A 21,818-nucleotide genomic window follows, 5' to 3' on the forward strand; every position below is an offset into this window, starting at 1 on the left:
AAGTTCACTCTCTCCTCTGTAACAGCATCTTCAGGAGTGTCTGCTTTTCCTCCGGCCTGACCCATGCGGGGCCACTGTGCTGGAGGGAGAGCCCTCGGCAGCACCTGGGTTCCTGACAAGCAGCGAAGTTTCCTGGTACGCAGACTGGGGACCAGAGAAGAGCCGTACAATGGGGCAGAGAGCAGGAGGGGGAGACTGAGGAGGGAAAGAACAGGGTAGGGCGGGGTCCAGGGGGGGCAAATAGAGGGAGAAGGGACCCTATGAAGGCAGGAAGGGGGGCAGGCTGGGCATTTTGCATTAAGTAGGGAAACTGCTCTATCCGCAGGCTGACTCCTTACTGCACACATTTCTGTGGGGTGTCCCAGGAGGGTCACCAGTGTCTGTTAGTCTCCAGACCATGGCTGTGTAAATGAAGCTGGAGGCTCCCATCTTTCAGAAAGCCACAAAAACCTTTGCCTCCCAGGCTGACAGTGTGCAGGCTGGCATGCAGCCCCGCCCTGCACCCAAACTGTGGTCTCAGAGCCCGACCACTCACAGGCCCACAGCCACTGCGTGCAACCATGACGAACCCAAGTCCCTGGTATTCGCAGTACGTAGCCGCCACCCTGTAACACAGGACTGCTACAGCATCCTGCTACACACCACACCTCAGGGCGTCCCAGAAACCTAGGGACCTGTCTTCGGTTAAGGACTCAGCTGGAAATCTGGTCCACTTTTCCGGCATGTGGCTAACCTTGGTTGATTCCACCATCTTACTGGAACCAAAAGTATTTCCTAAAGCTGTCCTTTAGAGAAGTTCTTGCTGCTATTAGCATATACTTAATGCTAGTAAGACCCCATCTACATTTTCCTCTATCTACTGCTCCTAGTCAAGAAATCAAGTCATCTGATAAATTCCGTCATCCTTCTGAGAAATCCAGGGCGGGAAATGGTAGAAGTTTAGTTTTCATCCCAGATATGCGTCGCAAAATCCTAGCTCTCCCAACAACCTTGACACCTGCAATTTTTCTATCACACACGAGTTCAACAGTACTTTCTGAAACTATGTACACTTTCAACTCTTTCCTCTAGCCCCACACCTTCAGCAGGAAATCAATTCCTTAAACATACAATCTGCTCCTTAAGTGGTATTTCACATTTTTTTGGTGCTAAATTTATTTCAGATTCCCAAACCTCGTTAATTGGAAGGCCAAAAGACCTGACACATGTTCATAATTTAAAGTTGTATTTATATTTTTGGGCAATTAGCTCTAAATCCTCACCCAAATGCAGGACTCCTAAAAGGGGGAAAGAATGGGAAGGAAGACCGGTACCCGGTTCTCCCACACAGAACGTGCTGACTGCACTGGCAAAGCACTACTGCAGCTCACTATTTCACAAGTCCCTTTGTAATCGAGACAACTTTCAGCAAGAATTTCATTAACAGACCCTTACCTGATGGTCCTGAATCTTCCTGCCCACCACTCGGAACGTGTTGTTGCCTGTGTGGTGATAGATGTGAACTCTGCTGAACCCAGTGGAGCCACCAGCTGGTACCCACTTCTTGTTGGCGTCATCGTACACCATAACAGCAGCTCTTGCCTGACAGATACTCTGTTCACTGTGAAAAATAAAATATGCAAACTTAAGATATTTGAAATATGCTAAGTTTCCCATACAGCTATGCAGAGTTAGCAAACAATCAGTGCTTTCCTGGGTACTAGAACAAGAAAGACAGTGGCTTCCGGCTGTTATGAGCAGAATCTAATGCGAAGAAGGGACCAAAAACTGAGTGTGGTGAGGGACCGGAGGAGGTCCGGGTCCACGAACAGCAGAGACAAGCAACACGACAACGGTTTTCTCACCAAATACGCTGAGTATCTAACACGCTCATGAAACTGAATACAACTGCAAGTAAAAATTAACCACCATTTGTTCAACTGGACAACTGCTTATAATACTGGGGGCCTGTGATTACCCACTCTTTATTGGCAAGATTAGTTTTACCATCAGGCTTGCTTCAAGGTCTACAAAACAAATTCTGGTAAGCTCTATCTGCCCCTTGAAATACGGAGAGGCCACCAACAATCAGTGAATGGCAATGAGACTAAGGCCCTGTTTCCACTTGGGAAGACGACAGCATATGTCCTCAATTTCTTCATGTTCATGTCCAAATATCTCAAAATGAGATAATTTCTAAAGATCCTTCTAGATTTTTAATTCTAAACCTTATAGACAAATATTAACGGAAAGACTATTTCCATGATAGAATCTTTAAATCTCAGCTTTGTTTCAATTATCTGTTACCAAGTAAGACTGAGATACATACAGAAATAAAATGTAGAGATGATCTGAATTGCATATTAAGTACTAGGTTCATCTTTTAAATATTCTATAATATTACTGGGGGAAAAGACTGATTTGAATTTTATTACTTCATACCATATCTTATTTTTTAGAGTCAAATACCAAGAGTGAGCAACAGATGAAAAGATACACATCTGATGCGTAAAGAGAAGTTAAGAGAGACCCTCTAACTAGTTCATCCAACCTCATCCTTAACAAAAGCACTGCTCACCTACCAATTTTAGCCTCAAAGATTTTAAACTGCTAATCATGTCGGTTCTTGACCAATACCCTCAAAAGCAAAAAGTCCCTTTCAGGCCCTCCCCTCTTACTCACACTCCTGCCCCATCCTTCAACAGCCTGTGGTTTACTCATCACGTGACTTGATGACAGGTGATCAGGAGGAGACCCACAGGAGTCACAGGACTGAGTGACAACGGTCACATCAGAACAGTGAGGTCGTTATTTCTAATTTTCCATCAGAGAAACTTTACAAAATCTAACTCATAACAATATTTGTGCAGCACAAACACTGAAACAGAGTGGTACTGTCTAAATTTTCATGCTGCACTGAAATTTCTTGGTACACTAGACCTGGGAATAAAAGCAAGTTAATGACAAAAGCGTGAATTATTTCTAAACACCTGATCAAAGAGCATTTGTCAGCACAGGAGTTGAAATCTCTTCATCACTTACAACAGAAATACTTATGAAGTGACAGCATTTTCAGGACCTCACACAAAGATTATGTGAAAAAAGCTAAGGCAAAGTGCCCCTTACAGCAAATAATCCAAGAAAGAAATCTACTAATAATCGTAAATAACAAAACGGTATTTTTCAGTTTTCAAAAAAATTAGTATTTTGGACACACGTTTCCTGAGGATTCGTAATTCAGTTTCTCCTCCAGAAGTCCCAATGGGATCACAGAAGTCAAAGCAATAAACCCCCATTTGCTGTAAATTAAGTCATTCCATGACTAAAAACAAAACAAAACCGCTTTTAATATACATAGGAAATCTAAAACCAAGAGAGTTCGACATAATGTCCCTACTGTTTCCTCCATTTTTCTCCACCATTGCGCTGGAGTGGGCAGCTCGAGACATTCCACACAGTGAAGTACACAGTTAACTCAACAGCTTCAACTCACCCTTGATTAATCAAGATAGACACAAGCTACGTAGCAATCAAGTGTCTGGTCACTTCCATTTCCTGGGGAAAGCTATTACCACAGAAACAAAGACAAACAGACATATCCAAGCAGCCGAGAGAGGACACAAATGCCAAAATTACTTGCCCAGTTTTCTAATGAAGATGAAAAGAAATCTGGCGCCTGGGTGGCTCAGTGGGTTAAGCCTCTGCCTTTGGCTCATCATCTCAGGATCCTGGGATCGAGTCCTGCATCGGGCTCTCTGCTCGGCAGGAAGCCTGCTTCCTCCTCTCTCTCTCTCTGCCTACCTCTCTGCCTACTTGTGATCTCTCTCTGTCAAATAAATAAATAAAATCTTTAAAAAAAAAAAAAAAAGAAATCTTCAAAATGAGATACTAAAAATACAAACCCAAATCTAAGCAAAGCCAAGAAGCACAAAGAAAAGCCAAGATTAAAGAGAAGAAAAAGTAACACGGCTGTGTGGCAAGCTGTGAGGGACAGGTCATGCCAGAGTAAATTTGTCATCCTACAAGCCACAGGAAGGCCCAGACAAGAAGCAACGGCACCGCCCACTGGGGTCCTCAGCGATGAATGCAAGCCAAGTCTTTCCAATTCCATTCCACAGCATCTGAGGACCTCTCCTCACAAGACAGACATCTGTGTTGTCACAAAAATTATCTGGTCTTTGTCCTGGCTCCAGGCACAGAACTCCTAAAACCCCTGGAATCTCCCGGGCAGGGAGTGTGTCTATGCTTCATGATGCGGGCCAGCTACCGGAAAAACCACGCCATGTTCAAAGGGTGGAAACTTCCACTGCACCTCTCACCTCTGGGGAGGGAAGAAAGGCCAGAGATTGGGTGCACTCACCAATGGGCAATAGTGTCCTCCACAGTTAGAATACTTCGTGTGCATCTCCATTCTCCTTCCACTTTAAAGAAACCAAGGCTGCACTCAAGACAAGGCACGACTGTGCCTTAGGAAAGAAAACGGATAGAATTCTCATCACCACACCAACAATAAAAGCTTACCAGAAAAAGGCTACAGAACTAACATGTACATTTTAAAAGAGACTATAAAGTTTAAAGGCATAAATCATTTTTAAGGACACCAAGCTTGAACGAGTTCAGTGATCCAACCTTCATCACCAGGACAGGTCACACTGGATTTGAGGGCTTCCACTACAGGGCACATTTATGAAATGCTGATGAAGATTTTCTCCTTCATATTGCATCCCGGGGCGGGGTGGGGGGGAAGAACCACCTTGCTAAGATTCAGAGGGAAAGCTGCCTACTAGTAACAGGTGCCACCGAAGGACACAGGAAAAGACGTGAAAGCGACACACAGAGACATGAGGAAAGGCAGCAAACAATCTGTTTTCTGCAAGGCGAAGAAACCATCTGGGAGGCAGCAGTTCCAAATATGTAGAAAGGCAAAACTTCCCATAAAGACCACATAGGCGTTCATATCACTCTTCTAAGAAATACTAAGGTTAAAAAGGGAAAATAAAAGGGCGCCTGGGTGGCTCAGTGGGTTAAACCTCTGCCTTTGGCTCATGGTCTCAGGGTCCTGGGATCAAGCCCCGCATCGAGCTCTCCACTCATCAGGGGGCCTGCTTCCCCCTCTCTCTGCCTGCCTCTCTGCCTACTTATGATGTCTCTCTCTCTGTCACATAAATAAACAAAATCTTAAAAAAAAAAAAGGGGAAAACACCAATGTGTCACTACTGAACTCTACATCCCACAACATCTATATTCATGTGTGAAGTACAAATGCAATCTAGTTTATTAACTGATCCATAATCACAAAAGAAAATGATCTGTCTATCTAAAGCAAACAGCATGTTTCAGGAAATGTTTACTCAAATCTGTTGGTTTATCCTGTAGGATGAAACAAATCTCTTAAAATGGGGAAAAATCATTGGGTTGGGTGAAATGTAGAAAAAGCACCTTCGAGGAGGTGCTCACTGCACGCAGCCATGCGTGTTCAGAGGTGAGGAGGGCATCCCCCAGACACCCGGAGGCACCATCTAGCTTTAGTCATGACTACACCTCTTGACTTGAGCAAGCACATAACCTGCACAATCCGGTCAGCATGACAGTGACAAGAAAAACCACCCAGCTCTGCCCACAATGTAGCTGGAAAGAGAGGAGCGACAAAGCAAATGAGAAGGCACAGCTCTGGAAAGCTCAGAACCACACGAGAGGAGGAAGGGAGGAAGCAAGGAAGCAAAGACGGGAGCTGGAGGCATCTGTGGGGAGAGAAGAAAATGAAGTCGTGCTGGGCCGAAGTCAAGGGAACAGGAGGACAGGAAAGAGCCTGGGTGGAAGTCTGCCTCAGTGCACAACTCAGGCCGGGCTCTCGGAAGGAGCTCGGCTTTACTGCAAAGGAACACAGGCAAATTCAAGCCCACCTGCCTTTCCTGGGGCCCACAGGAAGGAAGACTAGGTTCCCAAAGGAAAGCAAACGGTATTTTCCTAAAAACTAAAACCAACTGCTTCAGAGGACTGTGCTCTACCACTATCCATAAACCAGTATTTTTTAAATACTTAAATTTAAAAATATGTTTTAACATATTACTTAACTGCAAGGACAAAAATCCTAACAAAATCAAGGAGGTAAAATGTACTAATGGTACCACTCTCTATACTATCTAGTCCAGACTGTCACATCCCCTCTTAAAATCAAGGTCATAAAGAATCCCAATCACTTTACATCATCAAAGACCGAAAACCCAGAGACATTTCGGTGACACAGATCATTAATTCCTGAGCCAGTGTTGCGGAGAAAATGACACTAATAAAAATATGACTCTATGAACACAACACGAAGTATCACACACTGTTTTATGTGCTTTGCCTTTATTAATTCATTTATCTACCCACCAACCTTACTGGTAGATACTGGTCAGCAGGGGCAGAAGTGGGATTCAGAGCGGCCAGTCAGCTTCAGAGTATGGACTCATGACCACTCTACTTGAATAAAGTGGACTCTTTCTAATGAATAAAGTAGACTCTAATGATCAATTATATTAGTTCCACAAAACTACCTCCTCAAAATGTTCTACTATCTCCACATTCTTCTTCATGTTCTACTTTACATGAAACTAAGAGAAAAGAACCTGGATACGATGGACTCTCAAACATGGGTTTCAACTGTGTGTGGATTTCAGACGGACACAGTGCAGTCCTGTAAATGTTTTCTATTCCTTTTGAGCTCTTTAACATTTCCTTCTCTCCAGCTTACTTTATGGTAAGAATACAGTGTATAATTCATAGAACATACAGGGTATGTGCTAATCAACTGTTCATGGGATTGGTAAGACTTCTGGTTAACAGCAAGCTATTCATAGTGAAGTTTTTTCAAGTCGCAAATTATACACAGATTTTTGACTGCGTGAGGGATCAGCACCCTAAACCGCATGTTGTCCAAGATCGACTGTACGTACAATGGAATATCAGTCTTAAAAAAAAGGAAGGAAATCCTGACACCTGCTATAACACGGATGAACCTTGAGGACATTATGCTGAGTAAATTAACAAGACACAGAAGGGCAAATGCCAGTTACGTGAGGCACCCAGAGCAGTCGAACTCAAAGACAGAAAGGGGAATGGTGGTTGCCCACAGGCTGGAGGGAGTAACAGGTGAGGAGTGATTCAATGGGTTGAGTTTAGTTTGGGTCGATGACAAAGCTCTGGAGAGGGATGGCAGTGATGGTTACATAACCATGTGACTGTAGTTAAGGCCACTGAACTGTACATCAAAAATGGACTAAAATGATAAATTTAGTTATGTGTATTTTGTCACAATGAAAAAATATATATAATAGCTTTAAATATTAAGAAAATGTAAGAAAGTATTTTTGCCCATCAAAGAATAAAACTATATTCATTAATCTTACTTGCATTTGGGTAAAGGTTGTATCTTAACACAAATTTTAGGAAATTAGTATTAATAATGAAGACAAAGATGATATTTTCTAAAATGAATCTAACTTGTTATGATAAGAATTTCAAATTTTGTTATCCTCCTTAGAGATACTCTGCTACTCTCATTTCTTTTTCTCTGCAAGACTTCTCTTTGGGTTGTTACTGATGACCCACTGCTTCCTTGTTATAAACTCAGGCTTTAAAATCTCTGACCCGTGCACATTTCTGGCCCCTGCTATAAGTACACACTACTAGAAACAATTCACATCTCCTTCCCTCCTTCCAACAATAACTAGACAGGGGCTCCCAGTGCCCCCCACCTCCTAGTACTCATGCCCTTGTGTGATCTTCTATTCTTTGGCATAAGTTACAGAATGTAATTTCCAAGGTTAATTTACAGAAACAGTGGCTTCCATTTGTGGGGAAGGCCCATGACAAGGCCACCCACCAGGAAGGAACGGACCCCCCTCAGTTCAACAGCCCATAAGCAACTAAATCCGACCACTAACTCTGTGAATGAGCCTAGAGGCAGATATTCCCAGGGGTGAGGTGGCTCAGGACTGCAGCCCTGGCTGGCGTCTTGACGGCACTTGTTTACCAACGCGCACCCAGATTCCTGACCCACAGGAACCATATGGTAATGAACACGTATTGTTTGAAGCCACTGAAGTTTCACTGTCATTTTGTACGGCCATTGAGAACTACACACCACACAGACCGGACACCCTCTTGCCTGTCCCTAAGACCTTAAACTACCCCCCCATTATATTAGCTTCAGGTAGACACACGATACAGCATTTGTACATACTGTGAAAACGACAACAATAAATCTAGCTCACATACAAAAAAAATATTTTTCTTAGATGAGAAATCTTAAATCTATTCTCTTAGCACAAATGTACAATACAATACTTACAGTAGTTCTTTTAAAAGCCAAGATAACCTCAAACTCATATACCCCATGGCACTTAGCACATGACAGACACACACAGCACATATTCTTTATCTAGCCCCCCATCTCTTTAAATCAAACTTGCAGTGTCAAAGACCAGTTCCCAATGCACCAGCACACCTAACAGTATGAGAGCCCACACAAAGTATAGACCTTCAGAAACAGTCACAGGAGGAGAGATACACGGAAACACTTCACTTCACTATCCTAGCAAATCTTCCCGTTAACAAGAAGTTTTTCTCAGAACGACTAAATAGAGGTTATTTCCCCTTTTTCCTGAGGCTTTTTGCCTCACATAACTTTCATAAGGTTATATACCAAAGCAACCCAAAGAACATTCAAGCAATTGAGTTAAAAATACCCAGGGGGCACCTGGCTGGCTCCATCAGAGAAGCGGATGACTCTTGATCTCGGGAGTGTGAGTTCAAGCCCCATGTTGGGCGTAGAGCTTACTTAAAAATAAAATCTTTTTTAAAAAGTTTTTCAAAATAGCAAGTCTGGCTGATTTTAGATATAAAGACACCAGACAGGGCCAGGGCAGGCCAGACTTGGAAGTAAAAATGGGTGTGGGGCTGGGCTGGATGCAGTTTTACTTATTTCTCTTTATATTCTCACTCTGGGAGGTTATTAATTTCCTGAGATAATAATTTAGTGAACATGTATGAGCAACCGGGGAAAAAACAGGTACCACATAAGATTAGGAAAGAACTGAAGCAGAATCCTGTAGGATCTCAACTTCTCCCCCGCTGACAAAAATCCATGCCAAGAGGATTCTGCTTCTGGCCGGCTCCTTCCCAAATGAACCTCCCATCGATAAAGCTGTAACTCTGGGTAACATGAACAGAACAACGATCTGGAAGTGCTAAAGAGCGATCAGAAGGGAGTCTGCTCCGGTGGAAAAGGAACAACGCCAGAAGAGATCCCTGAATTGTACTGCTCTCAGCCTGAGGACAGGGCCCAGGGATGGTATTACCTGGCAGATCGGTGCCAAGAGAAAATGCCAGTCTTCCTGGTTTAAAGAAGCAAAAGCTAGAGTTGAGGGCAATCCAAGGGGCTGGAAAAGTGGCGGATAACTCTCAAGGAACACAGCACGTGGAGGAAGGCAGGCTAGATTTGTGTACACACTCTGCCTGCCCCTCCCGGGGAGCTCTGACATGACGTGGGTGCCAGCACCTTCTAAGCACAGCACCCAGCTATGGCTGACAGCCACACAGACTGAACGTGCAATTCAAGTTCAACCAAGCTACCGGCCTGCCGGAACACCACCAACACCTTTCAGAGCACCTCAAGGGCAGCCACAGGGTCCACAGCATATCTCGGACCAGGTCTGTCAGTCCGTGAAAATACGCAGGGGTCTCCAGAGAAGGGACAGATACAAGAGCCCACGCACAAGATGAAGGCGACCAGCGCCGGACTGAAGGCAGCTACTCTCACTGTGTCCAAAGGCATAAAGTAAATGCGCTGATAATGGAAAGACAGGAAATATCAGAGGAGAAATTCCCACGACTGAAAAATATTGTTTTCTTTATTGTTAAACTGAATATTCTCTGGACGGCTCAACAGAATGGAAATGGCAGGGAAAGAATTGGTACACTTTACAATGTACCAATAGAGATTACCCCATATAACGATGAGAGAGGAAAAAAGACTGGGGGGGGGGGGGGACAAGCAGTGGTTCAGGGGCCTGTGGGGAGTAGCAGCAGGTCTAACATACATGCGGGAAGAGCACAGGACCACAAAAAGTAAATAAATAAAAGTGAGGCATAAACACATAGAAGTAACCCCCACAGACATACTGTAGTCCAAGATGAAGAGAAATGCTTGAAACACCAGAAAGAAATGAACTATTACATACAGGAGAACAATTCAGATGATCACAAACTTCTCTTCAAGAAGCAACAGGGACACAAATGTCAATCCATACCACACACCACACAACAAAATTAGTTCAAGACACATCATCGACTTAAATATGCAAGCTAAACTCAGAAAGGTTTTAGAAGGAAACAGGAGAGGGTTCCCATGAACTGGGGGCAGGCAAAGTTTCAGCAAAAGACAGAGAAAAGAGTTGGCAAATCAAAATTTACTCTCTTCAAAATACACCTTTAAGAAATGGCATATGTATGAATATAAATAATAGCTCAATAAAGCTGTTATAGAAAGGAAGACAGGCGGGTGGAGGGAATAGATAGGCAAGGCACAAAGGAGAATAAACACAAAACATAATTCTGGCACACATCCAGGATCTGTCTTTTAAAACTACAACTAAATACAGATCTTCCTCAACTGATGACAGGATGGGGTTACATCCTGAGAAATCCATTTTAAGTTGAAAATACCCTAAGTTGAAATGCATTGAATACACTTAAACTGCTGGACTCCTCGCTGAGCCTTGCCCACCATAGCAGTACTCAGAACACTGACATCAGCCTCTAACACAAAGCTGGTTTCACAGTCAGCTGTTGATTCTCTCTTGTAACTTACACAACATGGGACTGGAAGTGAGATGCAACGTGCCTCTGCAAATACAGCATGGCCGCATCAGCCGCTGCCCCCACGCCGGTGTGGCAGACAGACCCAGAGAGTGCCCAAACTGCCACCAACAGGAAAACAGGGCAACTGTGGTCTGCTCACACAATGCCCTAGCACCCAGCAAGAACCTACAACAACTCAGGTGACGGCACCTGCACCCCACTGTGAAGGAAGACTTACATGAGAGTCCACATTCTGTGACTCCTAACAAATGAAGTTCTAGAACCTAATCGATAACGATAATCTAACGATAATCTAATCTAAACGCTAATCGATAGTAGAAAGTGAGCAGAACATGGGGCGCCTGGGTGGCTCAGTGGGTTAAAGCCTCTGCCTTCAGCTCAGGTCATGATCCCAGGGTCCTAGGATCAAGCCCCACAAAGGGCTCTCTGCTCCATGCAGAGCCTGCTTCCTCCTCTCTCTCTGCCTGCCTCTCTGCCTACTTGTGATCTCTGTCAAATAGATAAAATCTTAAAAAAAAAAAAAAGAAAGAAAGAAAGAAAGAAAGAAAGAAAGAAAAAAGAAAGTGAGCAGAACAGCGGTTATCCATAGGGGAGAGGGATGAAAAAGTCAGGAGGAAATGGGAAGGGAACTCTGCCCTCGCCCCCACAATGTTCTGTGTCTGGAAAGGGATTTGGGTTACACAGGTGCGTTCATCTGTTAAAACTCACCCAATGGTTTATTTCACCATGTGTATTTTGCCACAAGAGGAAGGAAAACTATTACTGGGCCCTAGTGAATGATACACATACTGAATACTTAAAACGCCGTGCACTGGTGATTGAACCTTACTTCTTGGACATACATCTAAATAAATAATTTACACACACACACGGAAATGGATAAATTGACAGGTATGTGATGAAGCAAGTCAAGGGAAATATTAATGATCAGAGAGATGGTTGCCAGAAGTGGGGGATGGGAAGGAATAGGATATGCAGGGGGTCAAAAGGCACAAACTTCCAGTTATCAAATCAGTTCTGGGGGTATAGAGTACAGTTACTAATAATGTAATGTATATCTGCAAGTTGGTACAACAGGTCTTAAAGTTCTCATCATAAGAAAAAAATATTTGTGACTGTGTGTAGTGACATATGTTAACTAGACAACTGTGATGATCATTTCCCACTATAAGCATCAAATCACTGTATGTGTACACATGAAACCAATACGTCAATTATATCTTGATAAAAAAAGAATATATATATATCCACACACATAACTTTTTCTTCCCATTTGCGCCAAAATCCAATAAATATATAAATTTCACACTGCTGAAAATCAAAGTCCTGGAGAATGTTTAAAAAAGTGTTAATGGTAGAATCTAGATTGTGGGTATACATATTTTCACTGAAAAATTCTTTCAACTGCTGTGTATGTTTGGAACTGCTCATAATAAACTTGTGGGGAAGGGGGACTAAGCAGAACTAAGTGTTCATGCCTGTGCAGCCTTCTCTCTAAAGCAGCTAACTCTGTAAACGCTTCACACCTGTAATGGAAATTATGCAGAACAGTACATTTTTAAATCTTCGTTAATAAAAAGGAAGACAAAAGACTGGCATGTTTTATTTTTCCATATTCATTCAAGTAAGAATTCTAAAAGTTTTAAATTGGATCAGTTTAGAAACAATGTGTAGATGAAAATAAAGTCTGGCAGCAGGGTAGTGACTAGTCCCCTCCCCCTGTTGTCAGCTTGCGAGCACACACACGCACGCACACACATGTACACATGTGTGCGTGCATGCACACGTGCACGCGCACACACCCCCAAGGCTTCCAGAGCCCCACAGCACAGTTGCAACAACAGCTGTAAGTGCCATAAAGATATTTACAGCCCCTACTTCTCTCCTAAGCTCCAAACCCACAAGACAACCACCTAGCATGTATTTCTACCTAAATGTCACAAACACCTCAACATACCACCTCTTTTCTTCCCCCATCCTGTGCACTCCTGCCTCCATTTCCCATCCTGGAGGAAGGGTACCGAAGACCCTGCTGTCTGGGCCCCGCTAGAAAGCCCAGCACCCGAGCGTCTCCAGCAGGCCCCTGTCCCTTGGGTCCCACAGCCACTCCCAGGCACCCCCCTTCTGTCCCAGATGACACCTCTCTCCGGCCCCCTGTGAGCAGCCCGAGCACCAGCACATCCCAACAAGGACATGCATCTAAGTAGTATCCAGAAAATGCACTGTCCCACTATCTCTGCATAGGAGATTCCAGTTCAGAATATTGTAATTAGGGCTTTGACAAAATACATTTACATTTCTGCTGGCTTAAGGAACGTCCTTTTCAGAGAGACTGTTGGAGGCAGTTTATTCACGTTACTCATCGACCAGGTAACGCAGAGACCTTAGATTTCCTCACTGAACCACCTCAAGGTCCACATACGTCACCAAATTCACCGGCACACCAACTGGGCCGTTGTCCCCCACGGTCCTGCAGAGCAGGCATCTTTGGATGCACTGCGGCCAGCTAGGGCCCCTGAGCCTCCGTCCGCGCGCCTGCAGTGCGAAGTCAGGGAAGCACCTGCGTCCTAGAAGCGCCCTGAGAGCACGAGCACCAGCGGCACGCGACACTCATGCTCTCCGGCCAGCCGAGGCAGCCACGAGCTGAGCAAGGGCCGCGAAGAAATGGGGCTCCCGAATCACGTGAGTGCGCCACCACCAAACAACAGCACCCCCTTGGCCTGTGATGTGTGCACAAATTACCAGGTGCGTGTGTGCCAAGAGCATGACCGCCTCCCCATCCTCCATGCTTGGGGCTCCCCCTCACGTGTGGCCACGGGGGGTACAGGGGATGTTTGCGGACTTGGGAAGTCACCACAGCCTTGAAATGCCCCCAGTGCACTGGCACACCGGCACACCACTCGGCTCTCCCAGCCAGGGTTCAAGCCTCACTTCTTGTTTCCATTTAAATGAGCTGCTACTGCATGTAACCTAAAGGAGTGTGGACTCACCAAGTCCTACGGAGCTGCTTTTCTGTTAGTGTCTAGTATTTGAATTAAAAGTCAACGAAAAAAACAGATCTCTATGAATATAACACCCAAGTACCTTGAACACTCTAACGACTACACACGGATGCTGCTCGAGCTGGCAGGGGACCAGCTGAGGCAAGCCTGCTTTTCCTATCATTCTCAGGAATCCCTTTATTTTCCAAGAGTACTTCTTGGACATTCATGGGTCCAAACCAGGTATGTATACAGTCTGGCAAATATATTCAACATTCACCAGCTGCCCACTCCTGCTCAAAACGACTTCCTATGTTGTGAAATCCTGTCCAGAATGCTGGCCTGTCCCACCACAGCTGGGAAAGTACACTGTCGCCTCTTTTCTGTGGAAGGCCCCTCCGCGCAGACCAGCACTCCAGCCCCTGACCACGCCAGGCCAGATCACTCGGCACCATGAGCTCAATCAAACAAGGCCAGCATACGTCACTTCTGGAAACTAGACTCTATGACGGCCACACACCACAAACCCCAGGAGAGATGATTCGAGACAGGGCACAGCAGACTGTCAACACACATGCCCGACATGAGGCTGGCCTATGGCCAACAAAGATCTTGCAAGATTCATGTTTCATATTAAAATTTAATGAGTATTCTGCAATTCACTCCATCATACAGCCGGTTTGAATAGGATGTTCTGCCCTCAAAACCTTGCAGTAGAACAGACGCTCCAGGTGGGTATGCTGCATTCACTCTATGGTCCGTCCACATGCTGGCACACTGCGCAGCCTGGCCCCAAGGGGTACCAGTACCCCAGTAGGAGAAGGGAGACATACCCGAGAGTGCTGCTGAGCCACAGGAGGAAGCCTGAGTTTCAAGGCCTGCCACAAAAGCCTCCCATGGGGTGGGGGAGGGGGCACGAAACGTACAGATGGAAAGTCATGTGACTGTCACTGACAACAGAACAAACATGATAAAAGCAAGGAGTGATTTCGGCGTCACTAGCATATGATGTTTTGTTCACACACTTTGGCAGTGTGTTCAGAAAGTAATTATAGCACAGCATGATCGAAGAGAATTACTGGCCGTCATCTGAAAACCAGCAGCCTGCTTCTATCCTGTGTCTTCAGCCGAATATGAACTGCATGACACTCAAGAGACTTTGGAATGGTCTGTCCTATGTTCTACAAACGTTCAAACAAGATGGAATGCTAATTATTACATGTTTAAGAAGAAAAAAAAAGGTGCTTGACAAGAAGGCCTCCGTGCTGTGCTTTTCTGACACTCAGGGCAAAGCGGAGTTATCAAACAGTCAACCGTCGCCTGCGGGCAAGGGAGTCCGCTGGAACCTGCTGGAAGTGCACCTGCGATTCTCACACAGTCTCAACTTTAAAATTCTCTTCCATCTACCTGAAGAAGCTGAAATGGGCATGCACGCAATCATAGTTTAGGTGAGGCGACAAATGCAAAGACAAGTTTGTTACCCTGAGAGCCACGCACACTGCTTCTCTGGTTCAACGTTTAGGGCAATTTGGTCTTAAATGGCTGTGAAAAGTGACAAACCATGCAGTTTTTATTTTTTCAATTTCAGTGATGACATTTTCAAGCAGAGCACAAAATCTACTGGAATTTCTTCAGGGAGATTACATCATGACAATCTACTAACTCTCATCATTCCCACTGAGGCAACAGTCTCTTCTCCGCATTCCATTAATCATGCTATTTACGGCCAAGTGTTCGGAAAGCCTTCTTCATCTGACTACCTTGTTAAGCGCTGCTGCTCATCTACCTCCCAGTTCACATCCAGGTGGTCCTCTCAGACTGGCCACTTCCCACACCAGCCCTTACATAAGGTCTGCGACACCACCAAACTCTAATAATCACCCTACCCCAGATGATTCCCACCGGATTCCCATCACCTGTTAACCAGCCCTGGCGTCCCAGCGTAGAGAGTTCCATCACCTCTACCCACGGTGCTAATACGTGAGGCATATTCAAGTATTTGCTGAACACCGAATGAGCAAATGAACGTACAATGTCCATGTGACCATGGACCACCATTATTTAATGTTTACAAACTTTTTAAAATTAGAGATGACCTTTCAGAAATAACATGAAACTGTGTATCTTAAGTCAATGGGGGAAATGTCTCTTACTTTATGTCTTTACTAAAAGTATGAACCATGGGGATGCCTGGTGACTCAGTTGGTTAAGCCGCTGGCCTTCGGCTCAGGTCATGATCCCAGGGTCCTAGGATCGAGTCCCGCATCGGGCTCTTGCTCAGCAGGGAGCCTGCTTCTCCCTCTGCCTCTGCCTGCTTGTGTGCGCTCGCATTCTCTCTCTCTGACAAATAAATAAAGAAAATCTTTTTTAAAAAAAGTATGATCCATGACAGACACTATACACTAAACAAATATACAAAACTGATACAATTTAAGAAAAACAGGCATACAGAAAATAATATATATATACAGTGTCAGATCTATTCACTGAAGTCTGGGAGCAACTCAATCTTAAAACTACCACGTTAATCATGGCACAAAGATTCAAACTAAATCTTTCTACTCATCAATTAATTTTAACCAGATGATATGAAACTGAAGTAGATTTAATGAAATGCATCTTGACCTGAGCAGGTGGTCACTCTTACTCTAGCACCCAGCAAAATGATGGGCAAGCACTCTCGACTTCCCCCCAGTCTCTGAATCACGAAATAGGCTTTGTCATGACACACGGATACCTACAATGCTGCACGTGTGGAATCAGAACATTCTAACATGATGTTCCTACCCACATGTGTTAGCTTAATCTCTTAAATGTGTAGCAGCTGACTATCAACTGGCATGGGACCTAAATCCTGATCCGATTTCTCAAAGTAATTCACACAACATCTCTAAGCAACAGCTGTGTAACTTTTATAGTATATCTAAAAATATAAAGTTCAAACATTAAATGAATTTCATCTAACATTTAGGAATATGACTGAACAAAACACAGTCAACTCAATTCATGTTAAAGAAGTAATTTAGCAGAAAGCAACCTCAAAATGACGAGTAATCTAATTCATAAAAAATAAAAACGTTTGGGGCTGCATTCTAATTTTAGAAGTGCCCTTTTTTTCCTTCAAGATATATAATGCCTGCAACTAACCAGAGTATTCTTTTTATTATTATTTCCCTACTACTGAAGAAGATATTCCATTTGGCTAAAAATTTAGAAACTATAACTTTTCTCATTATATTGACATATTTTTCAGCCCTCCCACAACTGTAACCAAGACAGACTTTTCTGAAGCTGCCTCACTGTGTCATGCCACCTTGTCATACCGATACTCTGCAAGTCCCACCTCTCGTGAGACCAACAGCTACGTCTCACACGAAGTATGCACTGAAAAACCCAATTTTCAGGTACTTCTTCCCCTCAGTGACAATCCCAAGAGGGACCTATACCATCTGAACTGGTCCCTCTACCAGTCAGACCTGCTGCTTGGTCAGCAGAGAGTCTGGAGGGCTCACACTGAGCAGCCTTCCGGGGTCTTCAATTCCCTGATCTCTAGACTAAAAGGGTTCCTGATATCAGACAAGTCATATCACAAAATAAGAAGACCACACAGAGCCCTATAGTGATGCTGTACAACTTCAGGTGGTGGGGGGGACTTCAAATAAGTCTTTTTCAAAAAGTTTCACTGTTTAAATTTACCAAATAGCAGTTAAATTATGCTACAAGAACAACCAAGACTACAAATACTCTTCTCCAATTCTTAAGCCAGAAATGAGTGATTTAGTTTCTAGGAAATTTTACTTACTTGGTCTAGGATTAAGGTTCAAATTCTGATCTTCTAGACAGCCATTTCTTTTCAAAAGCCACTAAATAAAAATATAATCAGGAGAGGGGCGCCTGGATGCCTCAGTCAGTTGGGCACTCGACTCCCGTTTCAGCTCAGACCATGATCTCAGGGTCATGAGATCGAGACCCTGTTGGCCTCCACACTCAGTGGGGAATCAGCTTGAGATTCTCTCTCGCTCTCTCTGCCCCTCCCCACCTGCTCTCTCCACCCTTCTCTAAAAATAAATAAGTACATCTTAAAAACATAATCAGGTGATGCAGGCACAAGCTGGATGGCAAAGGGTTAAAGATCATGGTTTATCTTGCAGTTGGACAGGCTGTTCTTCACACAGCTGCCACCTTAAGACTTCCATCTCTCTCTATAATGTTCAGATGAAAATGAAAATTAAACATCTGACCAGTGAGATAAAAATGGCAAATAAGTTGAACAAATGGCCACAGCTGTTGGTGGCACAGTTTCTGTCACTCCGATGAGCACCCTGGGGCAGAAGACTTAAGGGAACGCCCCCATCTCTCCCCTCCTTTCTTCCACACTGCAGAACAGCAACAGAAGCTCTCCGGTCACATCTGGACACCATTCCTACCCAAAGCAACCACACATTCATGTTTCTGTTCTGGAAAGAGACAAATATTCTGCCAGTGGTGACACAGGACAATATAAATCTTTACGGAGGGAGAGACTGTGTTCTGTAACAGTAGTGCCTTGGAACAAGGTTACAATGAAACCCAACCTGTAACCCAAACTGGAGGACACTAAACAAAATAATCCTCTTCATCAAAAAGGTCAAGGTTGGGTGTTGTGCAAAAAGAATGAATACTGTTACGCTGAAAAAAATAAAATGAGAAAAAAAAAAAAAAAAAAAGTCAAGGTTAAGAAAGACTGAAGGATTTGCTCCATATTAAAAGACACATGATAATGAAATCTCACATGCCATCTCAATCGACTCCTGGATTAGAAAATACAGCTTTCTTTTGCTACACTAAATCTGAACAAATTTTCATAAATAATGCATTAAGCCCACAAGGTATATTCTAAGATCATGTTCTATGGTGAACCAGATCTAAAGTCAAACTGTTGAACTTTTCATTTAAATCTTTACTTTTTGGGGCGCCTGGGTGGCTCAGCGGGTTAAAGCCTCTGCCTTCAGCTCAGGTCATGATCCCAGGGTCCTGGGATCGAGCCCCGCATCGGGCTCTCTGCTTGGCTGGGAGCCTGCTTTCTCCTCTCTCTCTCTCTGCCTGTCTCTCTGCCTACTTGTCAAATAAATAAATCTTTAAAAAAAAAAACAAAAAAAACCAAATCTTTACTTTTTAATCAATGGCATTAAGAGTTTCCCTCTATTTAATGTTTTTTACACTCATTATCTAGTTATATGCTTCCCAATGACCTCCATCTTTGCAACCCTCTGCAAGGTCAGTATTCTAAATTCCTTTTTAAAGATATGGTAAGAGCTGCAAAAGCCAGAAAGAACCAGAGCAGAGCGCCCAGCAGGACCCAAAGACCCTTCACACAGGGTCTGCTACACTCACGTCTCGTGCGGTAAAGTTCACAGAGAATAAAGGTGTTTCTTCATATAGAAGTGTCAAAACCTTATTTGTAATTCCTTTAATTTACTTTAATCATTTAAAAAACTATAAATTACACCATCCTTTGCTGTCTTCTGAGCCAACCCCACACAAGAGTACACAGGAACAAGAAAGTGAGAAGGAAGGAAGAAGAGAGGGGAAAAAGAAAAAGGCAAACGAGAAAAAGAAAAGGAAAGGCAGAAAGCTATCCATAATGAAAGGAACTAAAAATCCTACATAGCATCAGCTTCCGTGGGCGGGGGAGGCCTCACCAAGAGCATGAAATATAGTAAGGCACTTGTCTCATTAGAGAAGGTACAGTCTTTGGTAAATGTTTAAAACCAACGAAAGTAAATGAACATACACATTTTGAGTGAAGAGTAAATGATGCTCAAGCACACGTGCGTGCACATAAACTATGACTTTGAAACCAAAGGACGAAGAGTCCGTCTATCCAGGGGAAGGCAGGAGGGGCAAACAAGAACAAAAGGAAAGCAAACAATATAAAAGACAAAAGCTCGAAAAGCAGTAATACCCAACAAAATATAATAGTAAAGCAAAATTATAGAGGCATGGTAGTGAACAGAATAAAACTACTATCGTATAATAATGTTTGATTTATGCAAAAATCTATGAACGCTAAACAGGGGTTACAGTTGTTGGATATGCATTTGGTCTCAAAGCATCACTCCACAAAATACTTATCAATAACGAAGACACACAGATGCCTTTATAATGAAGAGACGTGATTCCGCACCACCTTAACCAAGTGATCAAACCTAACACCCCAGAACTGGAGATGATGGACATCACTGGCCTCCACATGATGGGCTAGAAAGAACACAACATGGCTATGTAGTAGAATACTCCTGCCTCAATGGTTAGCCTACAGGTGCTCAGCAGAAACAAACAAGCAAGCAAACAATCCTGCAACCAGCCAGGACTCCTCAAACTGGCAATGGCAAGCCAGGGGAAAAAGGCTGAAGAACCATTTCCAGAATCTAGATTATAAGAAACCAAAGAGACAGGATGGACAAATGGAACTGATGAATGAATGGAGTGGAGGGGAAAAGCAATAAAGAACATGAACTCTGGGCCAGACAGCATGTTAGACAGCACAGCACCAACATTAAACTCCAGTCTGATAACTTCACTGTGATGACAGGGCAAAGTGCCCGTGTTGTTCATTCGGGGGAATTGCGTTCAACTCCCAAACAGTGCGCCAAACACAAAGAAAAATTAAAAAGCAAATATGAAAAAATATTAACCAGTATGCTGGTGAATCTACATAAAGAGTACATTAATTTTCTTTGTAACATTCTTATAACTTCGAAAATTTTCCCAAAAAAGTAAAGGAACATAAAAATATATAAAGAGGTTCATACTGATGAAAACCGAAGAGTAAGCTCTATCCACTATGAACACATTCACCCTACACAATAATGCCTTGAAATACATCTAACAGAACTGTAGGGGGAAACTGACAATTATTCTTAATTGAATCAACTGTTCAGAATGGACAGATCAAGCAAACAAAATATAAGCAAAAACATCAAAGTCCTGAACAACACAATTAAAAGGCTTGAATTAGAAATACACAGAATGCCACCCCAATAAAAGAGAAAATACACAGGCTTTCTAGCAATCTGAAATATTCATGTAAATAAGCCATGTACTGAGCAAAAGGAAGCCTCATTAAATTCCAGAATCTATCTTACAGATTATGCTCCGATATAATGCAATAAAATTAGATGTAACAAAATTACTATTAAAAAATTCCCGGGGCGCCTGGGTGGCTCAGCGGTTTAAGCCTCTGCCTTCGGCTCAGGTCATGATCTCAGGGTCCTGGGATCGAGCCCCGCATTGAGCTCTCTGCTCAGTGGGGAGCCTGTTTCTCCCTCTCTCTCTCTCTGCCTGCCTCTCTGCCTACTTGTGACCTCTCTCTCTGTCAAATAAATAAATAAAATATTTTTTAAAAAATTCCCAAATTTAGAAACCAAAAAAAGTATAATTACATAACCTTGAGGTTGGAAAGATCGATAAAAGTTAAGAAATATTTAGAAAACATATGTGTCAGAGCAAAGACAGAGCTTAAGAGGGATGTACATGGCTTTAAACACACATATCAAAAAATAGAAAAGGCTGAAAATTTTTAAACCAAAAGAGGAAAGCCAAAGAAACAGAAAGGGAAAAATGAGATCCGCATAAGTCAATGAAAATCTAGACCAAGAGAACGGAGAAAATTAACACCAAAAAATGTTTCTTAATAAATAATAACAACCCCTAAATAATAATAAATAAACAAATACTAACAACCCAGATAAAGTGGTTTTATTTTTTTTTTATATTTTATTTACTTTTTATAGTGGTTTTTTTATTTCTTTTCAGTGTCACAGCATTCATTGTTTTTGCACCGCACCCAGTGCTCCATGCAATACGTGCCCTCCCCATTACCCACCACCTGGTTCCCCAACCTCCCACCCCCCCTCCCCTTGAAAACCCTCAGGTTGTTTTCAGAGTCCATAGTTTCTCATGGTTCATCTCCCCTTCCAATTTCCCTCAACTCCCTTCTCCTCTCCATCT

At 43.3% G+C, this 21,818-nt stretch overlaps 1 protein-coding gene across 1 annotated transcript in view; it reads right to left on the reverse strand.

Annotated features, from left to right (window-relative positions):
• Nucleotides 1-21,818, reverse strand: part of ENAH (ENAH actin regulator) — a 134,844-nt gene that overhangs the window by 71,224 nt on the left and 41,802 nt on the right. The window contains 1 exon segment of the mRNA XM_045983272.1: nucleotides 1,435-1,600. Within this exon segment, the coding sequence (XP_045839228.1) occupies nucleotides 1,435-1,600 (166 nt within the window).

Source organism: Meles meles, chromosome 17, assembly GCF_922984935.1.
Source record: "Meles meles chromosome 17, mMelMel3.1 paternal haplotype, whole genome shotgun sequence".
NCBI lineage: Eukaryota > Metazoa > Chordata > Mammalia > Carnivora > Mustelidae > Meles > Meles meles.